Source organism: Malus sylvestris, chromosome 4, assembly GCF_916048215.2.
Source record: "Malus sylvestris chromosome 4, drMalSylv7.2, whole genome shotgun sequence".
In the NCBI taxonomy this organism is placed as follows: domain Eukaryota; kingdom Viridiplantae; phylum Streptophyta; class Magnoliopsida; order Rosales; family Rosaceae; genus Malus; species Malus sylvestris.
Genome location: NC_062263.1, coordinates 17,497,815 through 17,508,424, shown reverse-complemented (window position 1 = coordinate 17,508,424; position 10,610 = coordinate 17,497,815). Strand labels below are relative to the sequence as shown.

At 38.4% G+C, this 10,610-nt stretch overlaps 2 protein-coding genes across 2 annotated transcripts; one reads left to right on the top strand and one right to left on the bottom strand.

Moving 5' to 3' along the window:
- The first annotated feature begins 1,131 nt into the window (after window positions 1-1,131).
- LOC126620069 (dnaJ protein P58IPK homolog) lies at window positions 1,132-6,017 on the top strand. Its single transcript, XM_050288538.1, has 9 exons — window positions 1,132-1,343; window positions 2,679-2,844; window positions 3,618-3,819; window positions 3,995-4,155; window positions 4,241-4,334; window positions 4,541-4,753; window positions 4,904-4,984; window positions 5,108-5,326; window positions 5,446-6,017. The coding sequence occupies exons 1-9, from the start codon at window positions 1,217-1,219 to the stop codon at window positions 5,638-5,640; spliced, it is 1,458 nt and encodes a 485-aa protein (XP_050144495.1). The 5' UTR covers window positions 1,132-1,216; the 3' UTR covers window positions 5,641-6,017.
- Window positions 6,018-8,060: 2,043 nt separating this feature from the next.
- Window positions 8,061-9,041, bottom strand: LOC126617786 (fasciclin-like arabinogalactan protein 11). Its single transcript, XM_050285840.1, has one exon. The coding sequence runs from the start codon at window positions 8,923-8,925 to the stop codon at window positions 8,185-8,187; it is 741 nt and encodes a 246-aa protein (XP_050141797.1). The 5' UTR covers window positions 8,926-9,041; the 3' UTR covers window positions 8,061-8,184.
- Window positions 9,042-10,610: the final 1,569 nt, after the last annotated feature.

The following is a 10,610-nucleotide window of genomic DNA, read 5'->3' as shown; positions in this document are numbered from 1 at the left end:
AACAAAATAATAATAATAACTTTTCCATATGACGACGTAAGCTACGTTGTCCAAGAAAGCTTTGCACGACGACAATAACTTACGTCGCGTACCTATCTTTGCGCGACAATGAGAGAAAGCTACGTCGCGCAAAAGATTTCGCACTACACAGGTTATTGTCATCCCACAAAGACCTTTTGCACAACGTAGCTTATGTCGTTGTCATGCAAACCCTTTTTTCAAGACCTTTGTGCAACAAGCTTCGCAAGACGAAGGTTTCGTCATGCTAATTCTCAGGCGACTTTTTTTGTCTTTTTGACGAACTATGCTTCTTCGCGCAACTGTTAATTATAGTAGTGGTGAGAGAAGGGCAAAGTGTGTACAAGAGAAAAGAAAATAGATAAGAGTATATTTCTTGTTCTTTAAAGTTTTTCATCAACTCTTAATCCTAGAGGTTTGGCAAGGTTATTTGGTATAATAATTCTTGGTGTTGATTTATCTTGGTTATTTTGTATTTTCGATTTCCCGAATTTGTTTTTTTTTTTTTTCTCATTCTTAAACACGATATTCACAACAATGCACACATATATATATATGTTCTTCTTGGGCATTTGCTGTTGTGGCTGTAGTAGAAAAGCTTCACAGTAGTCGTATCCAAGCAACAGGGTTTGGACTGCATCGAAAATCCTAATGCGTGCAAGAGTGGTTCAATAGACAATGCCTTTGACTGCGTGATACGAAATAAAGGGCTCACCCTCGAAATAAATCTTGTTTGGTGAGTACTTTCATTTCGAAAAAAATAAAAACTGAAAACCAAAAATAAAAATAAAAATCTGAAGGCCAAATTTCAAAAACCCATAAGAAGTTTTCGGTTTTCACAATGAGAAAATTAAAGAGGCCTGATTAAGGCCCAATAGGTTTCGACATGGAATGCTTCGTGAGGATTTCAGTTCAAATTCAAAGTTTCTCCGCTGGAGGAAAGATTAGGGCTTGCAATTTTTTTATGACTTGCGACAAAACTCTCGGTTATTCGAAGGTCAAAATCCACGTGTAGCTATCTGATAGGTCCTAGTGACGTGGGACGAAAACACCCCGTCTTCCTCTACCTTACAATAAAACGCAAAGTACTTCAATTTATATGTTTTGTATTAACATTTTTTTCACAAAAATACATTTAGCAAACATTTACGCTCAAAAACTCTGTTCGAGAATTGAGGGGGGAGAGAGGGAGAGGGTGATGATTTGGAGTTGCTCATCCGCCATGGATATGGTGGCTTGGAGAGGGCTGATATATACTGGGTTCTTACTGCATTTCGTGTTCGTCTGCCAGCTCCTCCTTCTGCAACCTCTGGTTTCAGCTCTGGGTATGTTGGTTCTCTCACTCTTTGATCTATTTCTTCTTGCTTTGATCTATTGATTTTTGTTAAATTTCATGCTTTTTGTCAGTTGGGTTGTCTTAATTTTTGCGCCAAATTTGAAAGATTCTTGCTTTATGGCTGTTTTTAAGGTTATTGGTGTTCTGGGCTTCAGGGGAAATCAAACTATTTGCTGTATTATTGTGTTTGGATTCTTCAAACGGCTCTCTAGGTTATCACTTTCCATTGTACTAGGAAAAGTACAAGGTGGTTTTGTTTTTGACAATGTTGTATTCTGGGCTTTATTAGATTGCAGTATTCCTAGGACTGTGTCAATCAAAGAATCATCTTAATACGTGGGACGGGACCGAACCGTGTACTATTTGCATTAATTAAGTATGCAAAGTTTGAAACTTGAACGAGCGTTACAGCTCAATATTTAACATTAGGAATGTTTAGGTTTGAGATGAATTCTTTTTGGCATTTTGAAGATTGTAATCATATTGGGGCAGAAAATTGACGAATCTTGATTATCTATATGGTCCATATTTTTAGTATAAAATTGGGAGATTGTGTGTCTAGAATCAAAATTGTTCTTCATATGTATACATTGTCGAATTGTATGGTGTTGGCATGGTATCGATGTTGTACTTTTATGCGCGTTTAGAAGTGAATTCTAACAAAGTACCAATATCAACATCGTAGGTGAAAGCTAAAACAAACAATTTCAAACTAACACAAGAGATTTACGTGGTTCGACGTAAAGCCTACTCCACGGGCTAAGCACCGCAAGGAATTTCACTAAACAAACGGAGATTACAAAAGAGTGTTTAAACTCTAACAACCCAAATCCCACAAATTACAAACCCTAAACCAAACGAGTAGAGAACTCAAACAAACGGAGAAGATTCTCCCAATTTGCTCTCTAACTCACAAACTCACAAATTCACAAATTGACTCTCACCAAATTGCCACACGAATGAGCCACATCGAAATACACTAACCCTAAGGTCCTATTCATAGTGCATAGGACTTAGGTTACAATAAGAATCCTAATAGGAAGTAAATCCAAATCCTAATCAGATAGGTAATAACAAAATCCCTCCACCAAGGAAACCAACTAAGAAGTCAAAATCCAAACCCAAATAGGACACCAAAAACAAATGGGTAACACAAACCTAATTCTTTGCATCATCCTAATTTTGAGCTGTAAAAACCCAACAATCGAATATGTTGTAACCACAGAGATGCAAAGCTTGCTTTGTTTTGAGTTGTTGAGTTCTACCTCTAGCTTGGTGAGGTGTGTTGGTAATGGCTTACACAACGTGAACCTTGCATGTGCAGATGGAAAACCTGGTAATACGGCTGAGTTGTTTGAGAGGGTTTCACAGAGTATAAAGGTGAAGCGTTATAGCGAGGCACTTAATGATCTTAATGCTGCTATAGAGGCAGACCCAGCACTTTCAGAAGCATATTATCATCGGGCATCCGTTCTTCGTCAAATATGCAGGTACTTTTTATATAATTACTATTCTGGCAGAATAATTTTGGTTTCGTTGAAGGCTGTTTCAGCATATGCCATTTTCTATTTAAAGTTTTGGAGAAAATTAGAATGTTACTGAGCAATTATTTACGGTATCAAATTTAGGAATGTTGAATACATTGATGGGTGGAGATTTTTGGTTCCCCTATGTTTTCCTTTTGGACCTCCCTTCTTAGCATTGTCTATCTGTGGTACTAGTTTATTCACAACAAATCCACCTTTTCCTTGAACTGATATTATTCCTTCTTATTATGGAAACTGCTTTTATTTGGCGTGTTGCTGTGATCATACTCTCTAGCAGCTATCATTGTGATCTTCTTTGTATAATTAGTGGTCCCAAAAGTCCATTGTCTCAAAGCTTCTAGAGTGCAGCACATAAGTTATGTCTGTGTGTGCTCAAAAGCCAAAAGCAACTGAACCATGGGCTAATATCCATAGTCATTCATGCACTATCTAATTGGGCTACCAGCGTACCACTAGTCAGCCGCTATGATACTGCTGATTAGGCCAAAACTGTTGTTATTGGCTTTTACTCAGTGGTCAATTCAATTATTACCCCTTATCTTTTCATTAGGTCTATGTTGAGACAGACATTGTGAGAGAAGAGAACTTATCATAACTTATGTAGCTTGTATTAATTTCATTAGTTTTCCAAAGGTCTGTAGAAACCCCCATCTCCCTTGTCTTTCCAATTAATGATTGGAAACTTATATGATTCAGGCGCTTTTTGGCTGATGTAGATATGAGGAATCAGAGAAGAGCTACAAAAAGTTTTTGGAGCTAAAACCACGAGAGTCGGTTGCAGAAAAGGAGCTTTCTCAATTGATTCAGGCTCAGAACGCTCTAGATACGGCTATGACTCTCTTTGAATCAGGCAACTATGCAAAATCTTCGGAATATGTTGAAAAAGTAGTACTGGTTTTCTCTCCTGCATGCTCAAAGGTAATCAAATCTATTTCATTTCTTATTGGTTGTCGTTATTTGTTTAATTTCAGTTCCGTGTATTTATTATCTTATACCCAAACAGCGTGTTGCTGATCCAAGAGAGTTGGGATTGAGAATCTTATAATTTCGGTATTCTGAGACCTCATAATTCTGATCTTGTTGTTTGTTGCAGGCCAAATTGCTGAAGGTGAGATTGTTGTTAGCAACTAAAGACTATTCTAGTGTCATTTCTGAGGCTGCTTACATTCTCAAAGAAGATGAGGATAATTTGGAGGCATTATTACTCCGGGGCCGTGCCTACTACTATTTAGCTGATCATGATGTTGCTCAAAGGTTTGATCGGCACCTTTTTATATTTTGAGTATTTTCTTTATAATTTGGTTACAGTTGTATAAACAAATATATATAATTTCTTTAGGCATTACCAAAAGGGTCTCCGCCTAGATCCAGAGCATAGTGAACTGAAGAAAGCGTATTTTGGACTGAAGAACTTACTCAAGAAGACTAAAAGTGTAAGTCTTAACAGATTTCGTCTGAACTTTTGTTTTTGTTAACTTTTTTCTTCTACCCTGAGGGGCGGGGGATGGTGAGAAGTTTGGCAATGATAGCGAATCTATTTTCTTACTTGATCTTTTTTAGAGCTTATGCAAACCATTATCAATTCTCCATGTGGTGCATCATGTGATATTCTTTCTAAGACAATTTTTCTTTACGCCAGGCCGAAGATAATGTAAATAAGGGCAAGCTGCGTGTTGCAGTAGAGGACTTCAAGGCAGCCCTAGCGTTGGACCCTAATCATCTTGCACATAATGTACATCTTCATCTTGGCTTGTGTAAAGCTTTGGTCAAGCTTGGGAGGGGAAAGGATGCTTTAAGCAGTTGCAATGAAGCACTTACAATTGATGAGGAGCTTCTAGAAGCTTTAGTTCAGGTTAGCTAGTGCTTCAATTATCCCTTGTTTTCCTTGGTATTCGTAGAATTTTGTATTACGGTAGTGTTTAAAATTTACCAGTTTGTGTACTATTTTGTGATGTATAGAATATGGCCGTGCTCAAGTTTGTTTGCTATTTTGTGTTTATAGAGGGGTGAAGCTAAACTTCTGACAGAGGATTGGGATGGAGCTGTGGAAGATCTCAAATCAGCAGCTCAACAATCGCCTCAGGTTAGCGATTATGTTTTATGCCTATAATATGCGATCTATGTAATATGCCCTTCTCACACTTGCAGCTACCGTTTTAGTACTTTAATAAGTAATTTCTTGGATTAATGCTTGCTTATTATGCAGGATATGAATATTCGAGAAGCATTGATGAGAGCCGAGAAAGCCTTAAAGATGAGCAAGCGCAAGGACTGGTACAAGATTTTGGGAGTTTCAAAAACTGCGTCCATATCTGAGATTAAACGTGCCTACAAGAAGCTTGCTTTACAGTGGCATCCGGATAAAAATGTTGAGAACAGACAAGAAGCAGAGGACAAGTTCAGAGAAATTGCTGCTGCATACGAGGTCTGTATATCCCACGAAGTTCCTTTTAATCTTCCCTTTCTGTTGACTGTGTGCTCCAGAAAACATCAAAATGTTGGACTACTTGTATCCATTTGACTCTAGTATAAATCCTTTTCCAGGTTCTCGGTGACGAAGACAAACGTACGAGGTATGATAGAGGTGAAGATATTGAAGAAATGGGAATGGGTGGTGGTGGTGGTGGTGGTGGTGGTGGTGGACAGCAATTTACATTCACCTTCGAAGGGGGGTTTCCTGGCGGTGGCGGTGGTGGATTTGGAGGAGGCTTTCCTGGTGGATTTGACTTCCAGTTTTGATTATCCCTAAACGACTGTGCCATTCGAAGGGAGCCCCCAGAGCAGTTTTACTAATTGCTGACAGATTCTCGGTGAGATATACTGCGGCCACCCCAAAAAAGTTTGATAGGTTTTACATGGATTTTTCGCCCATTGAGAGTTGCTACGCGGAAATGTCAAGAGTTTAGAACTTGTATTAACGAAATTTGATGAGACCATTTCTGTATATGTTGCCTTGTACGCTTTCGATAATGGTTTCTCATCAGACTTTGCATGGTTCTTGTTAGAAGGTGAGGGTGAATCTTTTTAGTGAAATTTTTTATTCACAAGAAATATGTTCGTTGATTAAACTTTATTATCAGGTATATTTAAGGTATATTTAGTTCAAACTACAACAATTCGTCTTATTTTATTTTTACTTTTGGTTTATTGCAAATCATTTTACTTTATCATTCCTTTACGTAGATTGATGTAATGGCACAGAGATATGTAAAAGGATTTGCACATGGTTTTTATGGATTTAGAAAAATGTATGTTAGGGCCTCAAGAGAAATTATTTGGACGATTCTAGATAAGAAATAAGTACGAGTAGCGTATATCTAGCAATAAAGTATATGTATGATAGAGCAAAGACTGTAGTAAGAACAAGGACAAACTGAAGCTATCTCATATTCAAGATGATATTTCATGGTGTATGCTTTTCATAGATGATGCAATGTTGATAGATTAAACGTAGGAGGGAGTAAACGTGAAAGTGTTGTAATCTAAAGGTTTTCTCCTAAGTAGGTCAAAGACAGAATAATTGAGTGCAAGTTGTTTGAGAATGGCGATCCAAATGAGATAGAGAAGAGAATTCGAGATCAGGAAGTATCAAAGAGTGCGCGCTTTCCTTACCTTGAATCTATCTTGCAAATGAATGAAGAATTTGATGGAGATCTCAACCATAAAATACAAGTTGGATTGATGAAACAGAAGAGGACATCGGGTGTGATGTGCGACCAATGTGTATGTCACTAAAGCTAAAGGGACAAAAATTTATAAGACAGCAATAAAGCTAGCAATGCTTTATGGCACAGAGTGTTAGGCGGTCAAGCATCAACACTTACAAAAATGAGTGTAAAGGAGATGAGAATACTTCGTTGGATGTGTGATCACACGAGAAAGGACAATATTAAGAAAGAGGTATCTGAGGTAAAGTAGGAGTGGTCACAATTGAAGATAGATGGAAGAAAGTCGATTAAGGTGGTTTAAACACATAAACCGAAGACCTATAGGTATTCTGGTTAAAAGATGCGATTATGAAAGACAGGCCCAGAGCAAAAAGGGTATAGGAAGACTTGGAAAGATACTCTAAGAAAAGATATAGAGTACTTGAAACTAACGAAAAACTTAGCGCAAAACCAAGCACAACAATGTTCTAGAATTCATATAACCAACCAAATTTAAAGCTCAAATACAAATTACATTAGCTATTGTATTGTGTGTGCGATAGGAATTGCATTGTGTGCAACCAATATGAAGTTGTGTATTCTGTCTGTTTGCTCTGACCACCGTGTCTCCTTGGCTGGAGACCGCAAATGATCGAAATCTTATCGACAAAGCAGAGGCATAGGCATTGGTTTGCTCTCGATCCAATCCTTTTCCTTGGCCTCTCCAACATGATTGTCTAATGGTCAACGACAACAACAACAAAACCTTATTCTACAAAGAGGGATCGGATATATGAATCTTAGAATGATATTGCGCTCGGTTTTGTGACACGTATTCCGTTAGATCCAAGTAGTCTAAGTCTTTTCTTAGAGTCTCTTTTCAAGTCTTCCTAGGTCTTCATTTATCCCTTTGCCTCCGTTATATGAATCCTAGAATGCTATTGCGCTCGGCTTTGTGACATGTCTTCCGTTAGATCCAAGTAGTCTAAGTCTTTTCTTAAAGTATCTTTTCAAGTCTTCCTAGGTCTTCATTTATCCCTTTGGCCCTAAACCTCTGTCTTGTAATCGCATCTTCCAACCGGAGTTGTAGGTCCTTGTTTCACATGTCTAAACCACTTGAACCAATTTTCTCTCACGTTATTTTCAATTTCGGCTATTCCTAATTTACCTTGGATATCCTCATTCCTAATCTTGTTATTTTTCGTGTGCCCACACATCTAATTTCAATTGTCCGACGGTCACACCGAAAAATTGCTCCCTATGTTTTTTATTTCACTACGTTACTTGGGAATTAATGTCATTGAAATCTGCTTAAAGGTTTTAACTATGAGCTTGAAAGCAAAGTGGTTTTTAAGTTTCATATTGCACAAAAATCCAATGATATTTGACTCTTAAGTTATGCTTATGCATCAAATTCACCAGCTTGGATTTTTCTTGAGGTGAAGCTGGGAATGCACTTTCTAGTTATAACAGTTTTACTGCATAAATTGTATCAGTGTTGAAGGGACGGGGTTATTTCAAAGAACAAAGTCTAATTAATTCCAAACCATAACAAGGTTACAAAATTCTTAGCATCGAAGGCAGAAAACAAAACAAAACAAAAAATTGAGACGATCACAGCAATTCAACTCGAAAATCACAACAAAAATGCTGCAAGAATTGCTATCATCCCCACCGATGCTGCTTCTGCAATCCCATGCTGTTCCAGCCCCATTGCAGCAGAAGAATCAGCAGTGCTGCCGCTATCCGAGGACCCTGAAGGTGAATCAGCACCTTTAACTTTTGTTTCGGGCTTAGATGGCGCAGGAGCGGGTGCTGCAGGGCCAAAAATGCTCAAAGGAAGGAGCACCTGGTCGACCTCATACACAGCCAGCTGACTGTCAGTAAAAATGGTATTAGCCACGGTTGCATTCACCACCCCTGTTGTTATGTTCACTAGGTTCCCTGACGTTGTCACATTCAACGGGAACTGCCCGTCATCGCTGTTCCCAGCCTGCGTGTGCAGAGGGTTGGACACGGTTTGGAATTGTGCAGCAGAGTAGAAAGATGGCAGGATATGGAACTGCACCAGCTGCAGCTTCTGCTGCTCGGAAATCGAGTTTAGCATGCCGGCTTTGAGGCTGGAGAAGGCGTTGTCAGTTGGTGCAAAGATGGTGATCCCTTGGTTTGAGGTGCTGAGTTGGGTGTTGATTTGGTCGTCCATTTTGGTGGACTTGAGGAGCTTGATCAAAGTGGTGAATTGGCCGGCCTTCTCAAGGACAGCAGTCACGTTGGTGGCGGATGGGGCGGGGGCTGCTGCCGGAGACTGAGCTGAAATATTGGATGAAAATGAATAGAGGAAGAAGACTAGCAAAACGAAGAAAGAGTGGGGTGCCATCTTTTTCCTTCTTTTTCCTCTTTTTTTGGTGAATTTTTTTTTTTTTTAAAATGTTTGTGACTTGGTTTTGGTGTATAAGCTGGGGAGGGGAGAGGATATATATTTTGAAAGTGTGAGTAAATGAGAGTGGAGAATTAGGTGAAAGGGAGTGGTTTTAAGGTGGCTAGACAATGCCATCTTAACAAAATGTGCATCTTTTACTTGGCAAATAAGAGGAATAGTGAAATATGGGGAGAGAGAGAGAGAGAGAGAGAGAGAGAGAGAGAGAGAGAGAGAGATTTTGCTTGGTAGGGGAGGAAAAATAGCTGGATATGTGATTGAAGGGAGTGGGGATATACGTGAGTGAGAATGATGGGGTTCTTTTGCTTCTATTTGGTGCAACTTTAAAGAAGAAAGCTTGCAGTTCAAGTATTTTTATTATAAGCAGCTAGGATGGGACCACTTTCTGCCATTCTTTGATTCTTGGTGACCCTTGAAATTGATATGGCATTCAAAAAAGGAAGGGGAACTGTCACTACCACAAACAAATCAATGTTGACAATAATAGTAAATCTCGGAAATTATTATTATGCTCTAAAAAATAGTTAACGGTTATTTTCTATTTTTTTTTTTTTTTAGGAAGAGTGTATGATCACTATTTTAAAGTATCAATAATAGCTCTTCAAATCTAGAATTTGATTATGAATTATTATGAGTGCATTAATCTTGAGTCAAATAACATGTGAAGCTTTAATTAACAATCTAAAAAGGTGAAAATCTAGAATTTCGAACTCCAACTACTAACTACTTTTCATGTTTAGCATTTGTAAAAATTTTAAGCAAACAAATGAAAAACAGTTGAGCAGGCAATTTCAACCATTTAATCTGATTTTACATCTTTCTCATTTCAAAAGAATAGATCCAATAACCACCAATGGGTCCGTTAATTCCAAATGTGATGTTAATGTATTATTGTATCAACTAGTGGGCTAGAAATCCAACTTTCTTCAAGTTTTAGAAGAAATTAGGCCAACCCTATCTAGGCAATGCCCAAAAGTCATAATCCAAAAAGCCTTTTTTTTTTGGTTTCCCAAGGTATCCCCAGGCAAAGCCCAGGACTAATCCTTCGAGGTACTGTCGGGCGCATATGCGGGGACCTCTCCCAAGAAAGTTTTCTGCATCCACAAGGGCTCGAAACCGAGACCACTTGCTTAAGCGACCAGAGCCCCTTCCACTCTGACCAACCTTCATTGGTAAAAGTCATAATCCAAAAAGCCTTTTTTTTTTTTTTTTTTTTGGTTTCCCAAGGTAAACCCAAAAAGCGTTTCAATCCTTTTTCCATCATGTGTTTTTGGTAATGAAAAATTGCTCTCTCTCTCTCTCTCTCTCTCTCTCTCTCTCTCTCTCTCTCTCTCTCTCTCGTTACTTCTTCTTTCTTTTCGAAATTGGCCCAAATAGATCGCAAGATCCATGTGAACTACATTTTTAAACGACTAATTCTAGGACAAATTCTTGTGTTTGACATTCTAATTAAATGGCTGAGTTTTGAACACTCATTTATTTTTGGAAAATTCTCGGTTGAAATACCCAAAATCTAGGAACACAGGTGACGGTACCGCGACCATCTCGCGGGAGAAGAAGACAAAATATTCTGCTAAGTTTGATGGAATATTCGTAACGGGTATCAGGTAACACTGCTAACTTTG

Bases quoted from the DNA above. Each gene is read 5' to 3' on its own strand.
- LOC126620069 (XM_050288538.1), top strand. From the start codon at position 1,217: ATGATTTGGAGTTGCTCATCCGCCATGGATATGGTGGCTTGGAGAGGG. The intron at 1,344-2,678 runs GTATGTTGGTTC...TTGCATGTGCAG, and splicing joins ACCTCTGGTTTCAGCTCTGG to ATGGAAAACCTGGTAATACG. The intron at 4,985-5,107 runs GTTAGCGATTAT...CTTATTATGCAG, and splicing joins CAGCTCAACAATCGCCTCAG to GATATGAATATTCGAGAAGC.
- LOC126617786 (XM_050285840.1), bottom strand. From the start codon at position 8,925: ATGGCACCCCACTCTTTCTTCGTTTTGCTAGTCTTCTTCCTCTATTCA.